General features: G+C 41.4%; 2 protein-coding genes across 3 annotated transcripts in view; both read right to left on the bottom strand.

Moving 5' to 3' along the window:
* The window catches only part of vps50 (VPS50 subunit of EARP/GARPII complex), a 118,234-nt gene extending 116,487 nt beyond the window's left edge, over nt 1-1,747 (bottom strand). For both annotated transcript variants that reach the window (XM_030063729.1, XM_030063730.1), the window contains exons 1-2: nt 1,611-1,747; nt 967-1,035 (exon numbers count right to left, since the gene is read on the bottom strand). In XM_030063729.1, the coding sequence (XP_029919589.1) occupies nt 967-1,035; nt 1,611-1,685 (144 nt within the window). In that variant the 5' untranslated portion in view covers nt 1,686-1,747. The remainder of the gene's footprint in view (nt 1-966; nt 1,036-1,610) is intronic.
* Nucleotides 1,748-5,575: 3,828 nt separating this feature from the next.
* hepacam2 (HEPACAM family member 2) lies at nt 5,576-16,277 on the bottom strand. The gene is made up of 9 exons (XM_030063820.1): nt 16,198-16,277; nt 11,545-11,904; nt 11,070-11,357; nt 8,765-9,064; nt 7,638-7,763; nt 7,231-7,252; nt 7,084-7,118; nt 6,590-6,663; nt 5,576-6,473 (listed from the first exon to the last, which is right to left on the bottom strand). The coding sequence occupies exons 1-9, from the start codon at nt 16,259-16,261 to the stop codon at nt 6,363-6,365; spliced, it is 1,380 nt and encodes a 459-aa protein (XP_029919680.1). The 5' UTR covers nt 16,262-16,277; the 3' UTR covers nt 5,576-6,362.
* Nucleotides 16,278-17,044: the final 767 nt, after the last annotated feature.

Here is a 17,044-nt window from a genome sequence, read left to right as displayed (position 1 = left end):
ATGGGGTTGGTCACTTTCCAAATTCTATTCAGCCACATTAATAGAAGGTCATCCATACAAGGCAAAGTCACGGCAAAGCTAGCAACTAGCTGTTCCAGAGGTCCAGGCCTGTGAATTTATACATTATGTACAGGAATTCTGCTCTTTCTCGCTCCAAGTGCTCGGCAAAATCGAACACGCTAAAGTGGATCATGGCAAATGCTTCCTGTGCCTGGCCATGACTAATCCAACATGCTAAAAATCCACTGCAACAGAACATATTTCCCACTGATAAGAGTGGGATCAATGTGAAGCATGACATTTGGTGATAAAAAGAAAACGGGTCAGTTGCCTCATTTTTTCCACTACTTATTAGGAAGAACTGTGGATGTCTGATGTCACAGGACGCCATTTCAATGCACTATACGAGCAATGGTGAACACACACCACTGAAACGGACATAATCCGTTAAATCCAGGTCAATTCCATAGTCATCCTTACATATTCTGCACAACTTTATAACACACAAGTTGACAGATTTGCATTGGGTGAGAAATAGATCATCGTCTGAATAGTCATGTCAACACAACTATTAACAAAAGTGAACTGCATTACATGCCAGCTGCACAGCAAGTTTAAAAATATGCAGGTGCCTTGTGACACAACAATGCCAGAATAGCAAAACAAAAGTCTCTCCAGTTGTCTCTCTCTACAGCTTACCTGATAACACAATTACTGCTCTGCTTCTATTTCTATGTCTATACCCATTTTGGGGGATCAGTAAAATATTTCTGATTCTGATTTCACTATTCAGACAAAACACTTAAACTCAGGATAAATATTTACTACTTCAGCAACAATTCAAGCTGGTTTACTCCTCATGGTAAAACAGGTTCCTTTCACTCTCTACAGCTACGCCAGTGCTTCATTCAGGCCCATCATAAAATCAACAATGTAAACTAGGTGCAGTGTTTTCAATGAGCTTACCTTGCTTGGGATCCTCAGGTTCTCCACTGGACTGAGGTCTGCCATGCTCTCTTGGGGGCTCTTCAGGCCCTGTCAAAAGAAAAAGAAAGTCGTTTCAGACGATATATCCGCCGCAGCGCAGACTTCAGTCATGAATGAGGAAAACCAAGCGAGTCCCTGGCAGTTTTAGCCAGAGCAAGCAGGTAAGAGGGTTTTCAGTCGTGACCTGACTTGCTGCCATTGTCTACCAGCTTGGTATCATGTAACGGCGAACAAATGCGGTGAAAACATGAAGCAAACGCAGATTTCTGTAAGCGATAGCCTAGTTATTGGCAGGCCAACCACGCTGTCTCGCATTACTGTTGTTTTGCAAGCTGAGAAGTTCCCCAGCCGCCCATATTTTTCCCATTGTTGTGCCCTGCTGTCTAAATATGAACTCCACCAATGAAACAGGCCACACACACACCTTCCTGGACGGTGAGTGGGTCGTGGTTGAAGTGCAGTCGCTGATTTTTTTTTGCCATTAAACCTGTTGTTTATGTCCTGTCGTCTGCCACGGGACGAGCTGTCAAACTAGCCTGTTAGCCTAGCCAGCTGGGAGGCTAGCTCCAGCTGTCAGAGGGGAACACGGGGCGGCTCAAACCCCGGACACCCGCCCCACTCACCTGCCGGGCCATAAGCGACTTGATCTTCTGCATCCTGATCCAAACCTGGTCCGGTGCCCAGATCACTGAATTCATACAGTTTTGTTGTGATCCCAATGGCTCGGCCCTTGCACTACGAGAGGGACGCCATAGTTGAGCGTCACGTGACTGGCACGGGAAGCGGAACACGCACAAAACATGATGGGAAATGTAGTTTATTTAAATAAGGCAGCTGTGTGACAAGTTAACTCTTCTTTGTGTTGCGATTTGAAGACAAGAAGACGAAAAAGTGTGAAAAACGTTTAGTCTCAAACATTAATAGTTGGCCAGTGATGTGATATGGGTTAAATATTATCTAAGCAGCAACACTGGAATATATAGCCCTATGCATGTATTATCGCCACACACCATTGGATGGTAGTAATATCACAGAATATCAGGCAGAGTAGAATATTGGGAACAATTATGCACTTTCACTGTTAAGAGTCGCTCAGATGTTATTGTTTAGTCAGTTGTTACTGCCATGCTCAAATTCAAGTTTATTTAAAGCTCAGTCTCACAGTCTCAAAGGGATTTACATGCCTACAAGTACACAACACAGAGAACAGCATAATCCTCATAGTGGAAAAGTGGACAAAAAAAAAAAAGAGCTGTAACTGGGGAAAATGGGAGAAATTTTGAGGACTTCAGAGAGAGGAGACTCCATTGGTCTCCAAACAGGAGCAGCAAATACAGGATACATTTTGGTATGCAAAATACCCCGCCCACCTTCCAGCAGGTTAGACTGTAATTACCTTAAATGATGCTGTATAGAATCACATATAAGTTATATTTGTCTCTATCACATGGCTGTATTTTATTACAGGCTGTCGATCTTTTGCACTCATTTTGTTTTAACACAATACAGTTGACCAGGACACACTTTCTTTAATGAACATGAGTGATGATTTCATCATGGCATGGCATGCATGCCTCAGTGACCTACTACCCCACATGCCACATCATCTATGCCAAGTAATTTCAACTGCCTCCCAATGGCAGAGGTAGAAGCTTTTACATGGGGTGGCAAAGGGCATGGAGTATTGGCAGAATGGCTTAGAGCGGTGGTTCTCAATCTGGCAGACAGGACCCCCAGAGGGTCACGAGATAATTTTGGTGGGTCGCAAGATGATCAAGACACAGGGGAAAAAATGTAATGTACAAAAATTATCGTGATGATGTACTCCTTTTTTCTGTTTTCTTGTGAAATGCTGAGTCGTATTAAAACGCAAGCCCTCCTCTAACAATTAAGCAACTGAAACAACCTCAACAGGTGGTCATTCTTTTGTTGGACTCTTTTGCACTGTCCTGTGTAGCCTGTAACAGGGGATGTGCAATTCACATTAGATTGTTTTAAGGGGTCACAAACCAAAAAGAGAACCACTGGCTTAGAGGATGGTGGGTAGATCAGGCAAATTAGTTAAATTTACTCAGATTCGATATGCAATAATAATAATTAAACAGCGCCTAAACATCCCCTCAATGACAGAAACTCCTCAGAGAACCTTAAACAGATTTCTCAAAAATGAATGATTTTCGAGTGATGTGCATAATCTCTGTTGTCTTGATTTGCCAGGTGTGCACACAAGTGTGACAATTGTCATGTATGATCTGACTGATTGTCTGATTAATGTATCAGTAATGCATTAATTAATAACTGCACAAATCCATATATGTATACAGTATATGGAGATTTATAATAATAACAGCAATAGTTGCGTTACTGAATAAATATTTGGATTCAAATGTAGTTATCATTTTATAGCATTTGGCCTCACTGACCGCCATACATTCTACTCTGTTGAGCAAGTGCTCAGCAAAACCCTGTGCTGCTGAGCACTTGCTGAGCTTTTTTTCTGTCCCACCGCAGTCCATGGCCAAGCCGGGGCTTTCTGTCTCTACAGGCTTTACATGAACTAATAAAGTGTACATACAAGCACATGTTTGTTCCATATTTCATTCTAGAGATCCACTCATGCACAGCCTGCATAGAGAGAAAGCATAACCAAGGTCACTGACTGTTGTGAGACAGAGAAAAAGTGCAGTGCCCTAGTCTCTCAAATTTGTCCATAGATTTCCACACACAATGCTACATTCACTGAATTCAGACATGATAACTATGAAGTTGTAGATTTCCAACCAGCAACATGATTTTTTAATTGCCCAAAACTGGAGTGGCAAGGCCTTTTTTTTTTTTAGCATGGCACCTGCCACCACCTGGATCAGCCATTGCTGCCTCCTGAATTTAAACTGTTCTGAATAATCATGGAAAGGTGCATGCAAACCCACTGAGCCTGCTTTTTAATTGCCCACTTGGGTGATATTTTGAGGAGTACTCAGCTAAAAGTAGGCAGCATGCAGCAGACAGCAGGCACCATGAGCTCTAGTTCCTGCTTAATGATGCCTGGAGCTATTTCCCAGTCAAATGAAGGTGAGGCAGCTCTCCTTAGGTGAATTTACTCCACTGTTGTTTGTTATGCAGTCATCCACAGTGTGGAGCCTCCCTTAAAGCATACACTGAGACGGAACAGATGGCATCACCTACCAGGAGACAGCACCGCAAAGACACAGCACATTCAACTGGTCAGTACATACAGCTATAATTAGAACTGCTTTCAATAAACTGCTTGGACGTTTTTCAGGGGAGTATCAGGTTGCACAACATTTTACAGCTCAGAGTGAGGATCAGTATCGCAGGTAACCTGCTCCATACTACAGAAAATAAGTACCCATCTCAACAAAACATTTGAGTCTTAAAAGTCTATTTTTCCTAAAATAAATGAAAAACTCTGCCAGTGCTGTGGGGATATTTTTACTTACTGGCAATGTATTATCTCCTGCTGTGAGAGTTTTCTGGAAACAAATGCCAAATTCTTGGAATAAGGCAGACCATTCCAATAATGTGACAGTGATGTCACTTGATTTGTCAAAGCATATGGATCTGCTTGAGAAAGAAGTGGAATTATCTCATTACCTCAGCTGCATATTTCAGCATGTTTCAATTAAATCTCTGTCTGTGAAGGTGAGTCTTTTGCTGGAGTAGCTATCTTTGATCACTTTTGTATTCTGTAGATACATTTTGTCCTCTGGTATAAGCATCTCTAAACCTCTTTGTGTCTGCTCTCTCTTTGTGTCTCCTCTCGTTTTCTCTCTCTGTCTTTCTCACTCTCGTTTTCTCTCTCTCTCTTCCTCTCACTCCTTTTTTCTTCCTCTGCCTCAGCCTCTCCCACACACACAGACACACCCACACACCCACACACACACACACACATACACAAACAAGTACACACGTTTACATCTATTCGTGACAAGGTGTCAGCAGGAGCAGGTGGAGGGCACTCTGCCACATGCTGAACCATCCGTCTGTTGCTGCCGCTCTCTGCACCATGCCAGGTACACAGCAGACCAATATAACAATACTGCATTCGTTCGGAGAAGCAAGGACTTTTACAAGAGCTTCAGACTACAAATAGACTTCAGAGACTTGTGGATGGTTGAATCAGCACCAGCATATGAAACAAACTCTCTGAAACAAACTAGTCCCAGTGGTTTGTGAATTATCTCACTACGCAAATTCCTAACTTATTTGCCAAAGTAAGCAGATCAAATTCAGGTTGGCTGCCTGTTACAGCAGCAGGGCTGACGTTCTTACTAGCCTCAGTTAAAATGTGTCAGCGTTTGGCTGGTGGATCACGTTCATTGCATGCTCTGATTGTTAATGGCATTTTGATAAAAAATAACTAAGTTAGGCATTCACATAAAACATAGACAAGCACTACCAACAGAACAAATGTATAATTGGCTGATAAAACAATTGGCGTCACTGTTTAAAAACCATTCAGAATGGCAAACTGTTGTAAATCTTTAATAAAATACAAAAAGGAATATGTGTGAACGGAAACTGTACAATAATTTACGAAATTTATATCCATGATGAGTGGAAAAAAAACTGGAAAGAGGGTAAATTGTTTTTATAGAATAAATAGTAAAAGGTTTAAACAAAACATAGAAATAGAATGATGTAAAATGTATAAAGAATCTGCATTATAAATTCTTGTACAATATTTACACTGGGTATGATGTTCATCAATACCTTTTTAACTGCATCTCATGCAGTAAAAAATGCATTCTTCATAACACTAGTCACCTTGCAAAACAGGCTTTCTGATGAGGAAGGCTCAAATTGGAACATTAGAATAAATATGACTGAAATCCAACAGCACTAAAAGGGTAAATAAAACCCCTAGTATGCTAAAATTAAATCAATATTTGAAAAGGTACCAGAACTGTGCCAGTTTGCAGGCACCTTAAGACAACATGATAGGATTAATACCCTGCTGTCCATATTCAAAATAATGTATGAACACTTGCTAATTACCAGCTTGGTCTCATTCTACATGTCATCTTTTTTTTTTTTTTTTCCAGATAGAAGCATCAGAATTTTAACATAACTTTAACTTCAAACAATCTCTAGTCTTACTACATAAACTTTCATCTCACAATAATGTCAATAAAGACATTCAACCTTGGTCCAAAACTCTGGATAATAACAGTGCACAACCAGTTTTGTATGCTCACATAAGACTCCTTCATCCCTTGTGCAAGAAAAAAAAAAACATAGCCACCAAAACAAGTGCTTTAGGCTTTGGTAACAGTTACTGCAGCAAGGTAAAGCTACATAGGAGTCCTACTGTGAAGTAATTATAGGTTACATCTCAACCCTGTGGCTGGAAGTCACTTCAGCAAACTGTGACTGGGGGTTTCAGGAACATGTCTGATCACATCATAGATCGTGGTGTGCATGTCCTGAACTGACTCCAGGCGAGCAAGAGATCTGCATGATGCCTGCAAGACAATATCACATGAAAATGAATGCCTCACAAAAACATTGACTTTGGACAAAAGTGACATTGCTGCTAAGTTAGAAGATCTGTATGGAACTTGTGCAACATGAAAAATACCTGTGCAGATTCCATTTTTCCAGGTATGGAAACAAACTCATATATACCAAAGTCTTCTGTTGCATCCTCATGACCTGTTGATGAAATGGTTTTGATATTAGTTATCTAAAAAGGTTGCAATGAACAAATGCTGTAAGTCGGTGGATTGGTATCTATTCTGTGGAAACAACATGATGCACATAATTAGTCAAAACAAGATGCTCTTTTCAGCTGGTATCAGTGAGAAGTCATGTCCTCGCTTATTTCCTGCTTTAGGTTCCTCCTATTCAAAGCCTATTTGATTAAGAGCTGCTTTCAGTTTCAGGGAAACCAAAGCCCTATTCAGCCATCAAATAATGCCTTAACACAATTATACTAAAAAATGCTGAACTAAAACACATGAAAAAACAAAAGCACTGTATAGAGGTATGCTTTATTGAGGGATGTTGGAAAAAGTCCTTGATTTGATGGTATAAGCAGCACAGGTAAACATTAGTGAGCGAGCAATGGCTTACCTGAACGATGTGGTCGCTTCTGCTCTGTTAGAGGTCTGCACAAAGGAGGAAGATAAAGCAGTAAATGAAAGGTTCATCTATACACTTAATTTATCACACTTCATGTCTCTATTCATTATATGGCCCCAGTCTTAATTCATATCTTACCTGTTGTAGATGCTCATGAGCACTGTTGATAAAGGAGGGAGACAGAAAGAAACAGAGAGATTCATTTTTATTTATATAAAATGTGAAAACTTCTAAATACTCCTGCTGTTTTGCTGTGATTATCTTCAGTTTGACTAGATTTGCAAGTGATTTACATTTCCGATTAACTTCAACATTGAAGGCATTACTGGAATCAGCCGTTGGTGTTATCCTTAGGCAGTTATGATCATAAGGTTATCCCAAACAAGATACATGTAAAGCAAAGTTCAGAGCTCACTGTGGCACACAGTCCAACCTTAGCTTTAGCTCACAAGGTCTTCACCATCTAATCTGCATCTTAGCAAATCATCTTTCAACACCACTCTATAAAACCAGTTATATCAAGTAAGTTGAGGAGAGTTTCTAACCTCTTTTAGGACGGCAGGTTCTGCGAAATAAGACCAGCAGCATACAGCCAATCACAAACACAGAGCAGACAATGATGGTAGCCAGAGGTGACAGGGAGCTGCTCTCCTGGGTGTGTTTCTCTTTGCCTGAAATTAGAGGAGAAATTGATATTTGGACTATTTTTTTAAGCATTGTGTCAGTCTTAGGTGCAGTTCATATTTGAAAGGGGCTTTGATGTCTCTCAATCTTTAAGAAAAGGCTAAAAACCCAGCTCTTTAGGGAACACCTTATCTCCTAATGGATTGTGTAATCCAAAAAATCTGCCTCTATGCTCTCTTCCTTCCTCTATGCACTGTAGGTACTCTATACATTCCCTCTTTGCACTGCCTTGTAGCTCCTCTGTCCTTTGGACCAGAACCAGAGCTTTATGGCACTTGATGTTGTTGCTCTCTCCTGAATAGATCTGTGCTCGTGGTGTATAAAAATCTAATATGTACGTCACTTTGGATAAAAGCATCTGCTAAATGTGAATTGTAATTGTGATTGAATTGTAATGTCTTAATTTTTGTTGATTTCTCCATGCTCTAAACACTGGATTGACAGCATTTTACATAGCCAGTATCAGCAGTAGCCCTCAATGTGCCTTTCTCAGTATCACCAAGACAACATATCAATGTCACATTTGGCAGACAGAAACTCCACATGCTATAAAACTTAGTCAACAAATAGAACAGCTGTTATCCACTGTTTACTTTCCCATAGAGCTGCTGGACTTTAACACAGGCCACAGGCACTGGTACCTAGCAACAGAGGGGAAATGAAAGTTTCATATTCTCTGTTATATCCATAGTCTGATCTCACTTCTCATCATACATTTTTTTATTTCCAAGCAAACATGTGGATTCCAAGCAGTAATCCTCCAACCTGTGGTGCGCAGACTGGCCCACCCACACTGTTCTCACCTATCCGTCTTCCCAACTGCTCCCAAGCTGGCCAGTATTCATCACTGTCAAGCTACCTCTTTCATAGCTCATCAACCTCTCCTGCCCTTGGCATGACACACTGTTTACAATAGGCTTATCGCATAGGATTCCCAGCATCTACCCACGCTTCTCCTCCTTCTTGCCATGTTCCACCCTCTACCCACCTGTCCCCAAGCTGGCCACCACCAGGGTAAACTGGGCCTCGTCCTGCTTCTGGGTTACGTTGTTGAAGGCCCGGCACAGGTAGTCCTCAGCCTGGGCCAGGTTATATGAGACCACCTCTAGTCGTGGCCCCTTAGTGATAACCTGAGTGCCATTGCGGCCCTTGGAGATCCAGACATAGCTGTTGGGCGGGTTGGAGTCAGCCTGGCACTCAAAGAAGGCCAGCTCTCCTGGGTTGATGGTGAAAACCTCCCCTGTCCGCAGGCCCTGGCCTGAGTTCACTGCCAGGTTGTAGGGGCCATCTGCAGAAGCCAACGGTGGGTTAGGGTAAACATTAGAGTTGGCTGATAGTACAGTTCTGTACTATACAGAATGTCTTCTTTCGTTTGAATGATCTCATTACACACCATGGATAACTGATGCATGCATTGTGGGAAATCAAAATGTGAGACATAGATAGATAGATAGATAGATAGATAGATAGATAGATAGATAGATGTGTTTGTGTTTCGGAGTACAATGCATGTACAAAGTCAAAATTAACCAAATGGTAGTAATATTCTTGATAGTCTTGGCAGTGATTCCTGGATTTATAATTGAAGAGTTTATTTGCAAAAACAGATAAATGACATTCCTTGAAAAAAATAAGACGAAGAACTGACTCAATGCTCCACATAACATGCTTTATGAATGCAAATCCAAAATTTTGTCACAAAAACCACATTGCCTGTGCATTAGCCTACCAGTATTTTTTTAATTAGTATTACCTGGAAAAACCTGTCTATTGAAATTAATACAATACTTTGCATATGAACTCTTCTGTTATTATAGCAACAGATCATCTGATCACCTCTGTCTAACTACAGCATTTCAAAAGCATGTGGTTAAAAAGAGCCTCTGTCTTTATTCTCAACCTGTTAAGAGACACTTAAACAGAAGTTGCAACACAAACAATACAAGTTCCTGTGAAATTCATTGTTCCTAAAAATGGACCCTATTCACAAAGCTGGACGGTGTCATTCACTGTCTTACATGGAATTATACGCATCAGATAGAAAATACAGGAATGGAAAGATTTTAAAAGTGTGCCAGAATATTGTCTATCAGACATTTAAACATTAACAAGTATTTAACCAGCCTGCAAATTAATAGGTGGAAGTGGTGAGTTGTCAGTTTTAAAATATTTTTTTCTATGATGATGTGGCTGGCTGCTCGTTTGCTATCTGGATACCAAAAAATGATCTGCATATGCAAACAGGATAGTAGTGCGTATGCAGTTGAGTCAAGGGATGGTAGTGGAAAAACACTGATGTCTAATCAGGATGTTGTCAAGCATACAGACATGCTCTAGTTATGTGCTTCAAAATTTATGTCTCATCAGTTCAACAGTGTTTGATTTATGAATGTTACTACAATGTACTACAATTAATCAGTGCGGAATTAATATGTATGTAATAGGTGCAACCTCAAACTGGCAAAACCAGCCTATAATGCCATGACTGTTGAATTACAGCCTTAACGAACAGAGCTGCTCTATCAGATGAGTCTGCTCTCATGCAAATGGCTTCCCACACCAGCCATGTGTTGTCAGTTCTCAGCAAGGTGTCCCATCTCAGCTGAATTTACATACAACCTAACACTTCCAGGACTCCAAGAGGACAAGTGCAAGAGGAAAAACAAAAAGGGAAAATACAAAGACGGAAGCTCTAACTTTACTTACTGGTTACAATACGCATGACAGCATTGTTTTAGCATTGACTGGATTCTTGTTTTTTACTCTTAATTTTACTGCGCTCATTGTCCTAAGTGTTTATTTGTTTGGATCTGCACTGTGAAGTAAAGTGCTCCTCAGGGTTAACACAGATTCTACTACTTCTACTAATATGAAGTTGACATTCTACCCAACTTCTTGAAAATCCAATACGTTTTTTTTTTTTTTTTTCATAGGTTTTGATTATGAGGCTGATGAGCTTTTTGACAAATTTTACAAAAATATATGCCATGAGTAAAAATGCTTTGGCAAAATTTTGAAGGGACACAATTTGTAGTATGTTTATATACGGTAAATGTACTTTAAAACCCTTTGGTTGCTGGTGGCACCAAATGGGCCACTAAGTGTACACATTCTTTCATGTGGTTCTCATAATTCAGTCAAATTCTTCTTCCTCTTCTCCCCATCTGAGGGAGAAGAGGAAGAAGAAGAAGAAGAAGAAGAAGAAGAAGAAGAAGAAGAAGAAGAAGGAAAGGAGGAAGAAGCGGGAGAGGGAGGACAAGGGGGAGGATGAAGAGTAGAGGAAGTCCACTCACAGTAGACGTTGAGCTCCATGGCTGTGCTGTGTTGCTCCTGGCTGACTGGATTGCTGGCCACGCAGCTATACTCGCCCATGTCTTCTTTCCTGACTGGACTGATTACCAGTGTGGTGTTGTCTTGGGAAAAGTGGTATCTGTCAGTGGGCCCAAGTGACACATTGTTCCTCAGCCACTGGAACCCAACTCTTGTGCCTCTCGCAGCAGAACAAGTCCAGGTGACGTTCTCCTTGTCCTCAACAACTGTGTACAACGGGCTCTTTTTGATGACCGGAGTGGACACTGGGACTGCGGAAATAGCAATAAATTTAGAATTGGAGTCTTCACAGCTTCAGTCATCACATATGACAGGTACATGGAGTCCTGTCAGGAAACCTCAGATGTGATAGAGGTCAATTGGCAGGACTTTTAACACAGGATCACCGTAATGAAATCACCCAATTTTTGCACATGCAGGAGATGCTTATCCACTCACCATCCACTGTAACATGCACGGTCCTCTCCTCTTTAACATAATGAACTGTCTTGTTGTGGAACTCTATGTTGAGCTTCAGGTGGTAATCCCCCTCGCTGGTTTGGTCTAATTTCTGGATTAGCAAAGACAGATTGTGCTTCCTGAAGAGGAGACGGTTGCGGTACGTCATCTCCATGATGATGGCGTCGTTGGTAAAGGTCACCAGCGTGGTTCTGGTGCCGCTCAGCTGCGTGTGAGACCAAGTTCCCTGGATCTCCGCCTCTTCCAGCTGGAAATGAGTCTCCACCTGGAGGAAGAGGGACTTCCCTTCGATGCCATGGTGCACCAGTGAAGGGATGTGGATGAACTCGCAGCTGACTTCTGATGAGGTGAGAGGTGAAGGGAGCGAGCCGGAGAGAGATAGATGGAGAGAGAGAGAGAGAGAGAGAGAGAGAGAGAGAGAGAGAGAGAGAGAGAGAGAGAGAGAGAGAGAGAGTTAATGTATAATGTCATTGGGGGAGCTGCTGGATCTCCCAGGTGACACAGGACAATTGGTACACATTCCTCCTGATTAACAGCTTGTTTCACAAAGTAGGTATATTCCTCTAGAACCAGATTTATTGAATCCTACTAAGTGAATAGTAAAGGTGCTGAGTGTTAAGAGAGTGTATCTGTCCATTCCTGTGTGTGTATCACTTTCCTAAGCAATGTTTCTCACTTAGGTTTGAAACGAGGTATTTGAGGTCACCTATGGTCAGTATTTCACGATGAATCATCAGTCTAATGGAAATTCTTGTCCTGTCATTCTTGTCATACTCCTATCTGGGTGAAAAAGCCTCTGGGACACTAAAAATCTCTTGTACACAACTGAAATTACAGTATTTGATGTGGATTAGCAGCTCCTATGGGCAGGCTGATCCACTCTGCCTATCCAGGTAGGGGAAACTAATTTCATGAGTATGTAATTGTTCAAAGAAAACACAATGCCACGTTTTACAGACAGTTTTTATGTAGTTGTGATCAAGGAGGAACTATCATATGAGAGGTGGAAGTCACTGACAGGCCAATAGCAACACAGTTCCAATATACCGACAAACTGATATATCACTGCTGTCCTGTGAAAAGAATGTATCTCATGTATCGTCAGCTTTTCAGGAACTTAGAGAAACAGTCTTCCTTTTTGCTCAATCATTGTGCATTTTTCAGTTCATGTGACTAGTATTGAAAACGTTTCACCTAACCAAAGCTTGTGGAACTTTCTCAATCCATAGAGGAGAAAGTAAATCCTTAAAATGACGTTCAAGCATGAAAATCACCAAAAGTGGAGACAGGCTATGTGTCTTTCACCCAACAGAGACAATATCTTTCCAGCCCTATTACACCTCTTGACCTGTGTTTCAATTACAAATATGTTGTTTTCTTTTTTCCAACCAGTTATCTGTGAACAAACCAAGCCAGCTGGTGCTTGAATATAAAGCTAGGTGCAATATATTGACAGTTATATAGTTCCTTCAGAAAGGCTGTGTGTTTGTTTTGCGACCAGTTGGGATGAAAAAGAAATGTCCTGAACTTGTCTGACAACAGTGACACACTGTAAGGTGCTCTGTCAATATTAACTCGCTCCAGTTTCAGGACCCGGACAGCTTGAAGAATAGGATATAGATTACATGATTACAAGCAAAGACACACAAGACTGCATCTTTAAATCTAAACAGGCGTGTTTTGTCCCAACAATATTGTAATAAAGCCGTTACGCGGCACTGACGTGGCCTGATTGAATGGGTCATCATCGGCATTATGGTTGAAATCCAAGCAGCTGGTACTGAATGAGAGGCGCTGTCATTGTTTATCAGTATCTGCTTTAGTCATTCCAACTGAGGTTTAAAATGTAGAGGTTCATTTATATTCATAATCATTTCATTCTTTTTTTCCTCAGTGTTGCAATTGTTGCAAGTACTGTGTTACGTGTTATACCCTCTATTTCCTCTTTTCATTATTATTATAGCCGAGTCTTTGCCATAGCCGGTTCAATTCAATTTCCCTGCGAGCAGAGTTAAAATTGAATTTGATTAATCTATTCTAATGCTATATGATGTGACATTTGGCGGACATTTTTGACAGCTTTAATGATATACTGTTTTGAGACAATAGCGGTATCGGTTTCCAGGCATTTCTGACAGCTTGAGGTCAAAAAGGGCGCTGAGTAGGGGTGGAAGGGGAATCTGGTTGCCGGGTCAGGTTAAGCAGCAGCAGGTGAGTAGGCAACATTACTGTGGAACAAGCTCACTCACTTCTCACTTTTTACATCCAGTAACCAGTATTTTAAACTTCCCCTTTCTCATTTTCCCTTGTCTCATTTGCATCAGAGTTCTGTCTGTGCGCCCTCTCTCTCTCTCTCTCTCTCTCTCTCTCTCTCTCTCTCTCTCTCTCTCAGTTTCAGCATGAAAGAGATAACTGGTGGAAAATGTTAATGAAAGACCACGCAGTTTTCATCTTTCCTTTAGTCATTTCATAAATGTTGTGACAAAACATGCATCAACCTTATAAAGCCATTTGTTTCATATATGATACACGTTATCAAATAACACATTCTGTTTTCAGTTTAATCAATACTTGACCAAAATACTGTTGTATACCTTTGGACACTTCCCCTGTTCACCCTACCATTGGCACTTCAAGTACTGTCATATATGATACAACAGAAAAATCGTATGTAATAACACATTTTTTTGAAAATTCTTTTTTTTTTTTTTTTTTTTTACATTTTGTTATAGGACTAAATAAAGGGTTCAATTTCAAAAAACTGGAATTTTCTACCAATTCTTTCATAGTTCAGGCTTTATAGGATTAACAAAATTTAAAGTGTGTTTAAACATTGTTTTCCATGGATCGCCTTACAGTGCTTTTATGACAGCAATCACAATTTGTGGAAAAGATAGTGTTTCCAAGCATGTAAATCTATTTTATATCCTGTAGTGAAAACTTTATACAGTACAAAAAAATAAAGACTGCATCTAGTATTTCCTCCTCAAGCCATTTTACAGCATTTTAATCTATTTTCACTTGAAATTCCTGTTGGTCCTACCACTCTTTTTACTTTATTTTCTTCTCCTTTTTGTGCCCTCTCTCTCTCTCCTCCTCTCCTTCTCTCTTCACTCCATCCTGACCAGTCCTCGTTTCCTCCTGGGGACATCCAGCTGGTGTCAGCCAGGTCCCTGGTGACTACTGCCCATGTTGTTCATCACAATAGATGCACTGTGTGTCTGCTGTTATGTCCTAAATAATACATGCTGTGCCGACACCCTCTCTGACACGTTCCACTCCTGCAAGCCTGCAGGCCAGTTTCTCTGTGTGTGCGTGTGTGTGTGAGTGTGTGTGTTGTCCGAAGTGTGCCTGTGTTTACACCAGCTGAGATCTGGTGAATGGCCAGAATAAGGAGGAGTGTGCCGAGCCCGCTTTGCCACTGTTGTCCCCAAACAACTCGGGGATTGTTGTTGTGATAACGAACAGTGACTGGGCAGATTACAGCGGACAATAGGCTCTAAGGTGAGGGGATGTCATTAGTGGATGTGAATGCACACACAAACACACACACACGCACAGACACACACATAAACACGCACATTCAAGTTAACAAAGTGCATGCACACATTCAAGCAGGATAACTTTGCGTATACACCCACAAGCACCTGCCTCTTATCACCCTCACACACCACCAGGCTGTTTGGATGTTAAATAGAGTCAACCAGTGCATGTGCAAATGCTGGTGCACCACCATCTTATGCCCCTGCTCCACTCTGAGATAAGACAAACGCCGTCCTTCGAGGAGGGTTGACGATTCAAACATCAAAGTGGTAGCAAGTTCTTGTCTGTTAAGTTTGTCTGGTCATGTGAGGGATGATGGTGCAGGTCTGTTGTTACTGAGTCAGTGCGCTGTGTGTGTGTGTGTGTGTGTGTGTTCTGTACTTTCCACTGTCTCCTTCCCTAAGTTTTACAGCCAACAGTATTAGAGGTGCTAAATCTGTAAAGTCACGCTGCAATGACCATGATGATGACAAGACGTATACCAAAAATTAAATCCGCTGAGACCCTAAAATAACTCTAACCAGTCAAATTTAACGAGACGCCTGAGTGAAACACCGTAAAAATAAACCTGAAAGTTCTGCAGAAGGTACAGAGATGTTGCCTCATTTTTCTGTGATGTCTCCATATTAACAGACTAACATTCTGACCAACAGACACCATTATTCAATGATATCGCTTGTTGATAAAATGAAAATGACAGTCTTTAAAGCCAGACTCCCTGATAAATTTCCCTATGTCATTTAACAAATTTCAACCAAAACTCTTTAGGAATGCCAAGACATGCATTTTTTTTCTTCCATTTTCACAACAGTTTCATTGCCACTTCTTTGACCTTAACCCTTGAAAGTATTGTGAGACAAAGGATTTCACAAGTTTGAAGAGAATATTTTGTTCCTGCGCACCACACACACACACACAGACACACACACAGACACACACACACACACACACACAAAACTTCCTCATTTAAACCCCATATCTCTGCTGCTAGTGACCCAAACACAGCAGCCATAGTGACTGCTGCACCAACACAACACTGACAACCCAAGCACAGCATCCCGCCACAGCACCTTACCGCTCACTGCGTACCTGTTAGGACCAGTAGTGCGGTGCAGATGAACAGGTAGAGCGCTGTTCTTCCCGAGGCCTCCATGACATGTTATCCTCTGGGGATCTGTGTGACTTATGACAGGCAGTCAGGGAGAGAAGGATGTAGGAGGAGAGGACAGGAGGATAGGGAGGAGGGGAGAAGTGGGACGGGTTGCGGTGACAACATTTGCCAGGGAAATAAGAGGAGCTGGCTTTAGCCTGCATGCAGCACCCTGCACCCAGGCCCCTCCCATGTGACACCAGGAGGAAGAGGTCCACCTGGCAGAGGGGACAGTGCAGTATGATCCATACACACACACACACACACACACTGCTACCCTCAGGCTTAAGATCACACCGAGGCAGACTGAAACTGAGACATATCAGTGTAAAAGGAAATCTGATAGCAGAAGAGAAAACCGTTTCTATATGTTACAATACACCAGCTGTCTACCTCAGGCTGTGATACAAAGAAAAAAGGTGACACTTGGATACGTCACACAGTTTGGTTAACTTGTAAATGTTCACTCACATTTTACATTGTGCTTAACCGTTGCTACAGTTCCATAGTGATTTCAGTAACGAGGACAGAGACAGAGAGATACTGAGGAATGTTCTTCTGATACTGATACATGTGCCACTGACCTTTCAGCTGCCCTCAGGCTATAAAAAGGATGGGTATAGTGGTCCGAGAGACGTACATCAATGTCGTTTTCCCTTTGGTTTTCAACACTCGGGGGGACGTTTTGAAACAAAACCATTTCATGGTAGAAAAAAAGGAAGAAAGATTCAAAGCACCCTTGAACCTAAGTCTTTACTGGCTTATGCAAACACCCTGAAGAAAACC

This window comes from Myripristis murdjan, chromosome 11 (genome assembly GCF_902150065.1).
Source record: "Myripristis murdjan chromosome 11, fMyrMur1.1, whole genome shotgun sequence".
NCBI classification, from domain to species: Eukaryota; Metazoa; Chordata; class Actinopteri; order Holocentriformes; family Holocentridae; genus Myripristis; species Myripristis murdjan.
Note: the sequence above shows the minus strand (reverse complement) of the source record. Positions and strands in the feature narration are given on the sequence as shown.

Excerpts from the sequence above, each read along its gene's own strand:
- hepacam2 (XM_030063820.1), bottom strand. The coding sequence starts at position 16,261 with ATGGAGGCCTCGGGAAGAACAGCGCTCTACCTGTTCATCTGCACCGCA. Across the intron at positions 11,358-11,544 it reads CGTGCATGTTACAGTGGATG|TCCCAGTGTCCACTCCGGTC; the intron begins GTGAGTGGATAA and ends CTATTTCCGCAG. Across the intron at positions 9,065-11,069 it reads CATGGAGCTCAACGTCTACT|ATGGCCCCTACAACCTGGCA; the intron begins GTGAGTGGACTT and ends TGGCTTCTGCAG.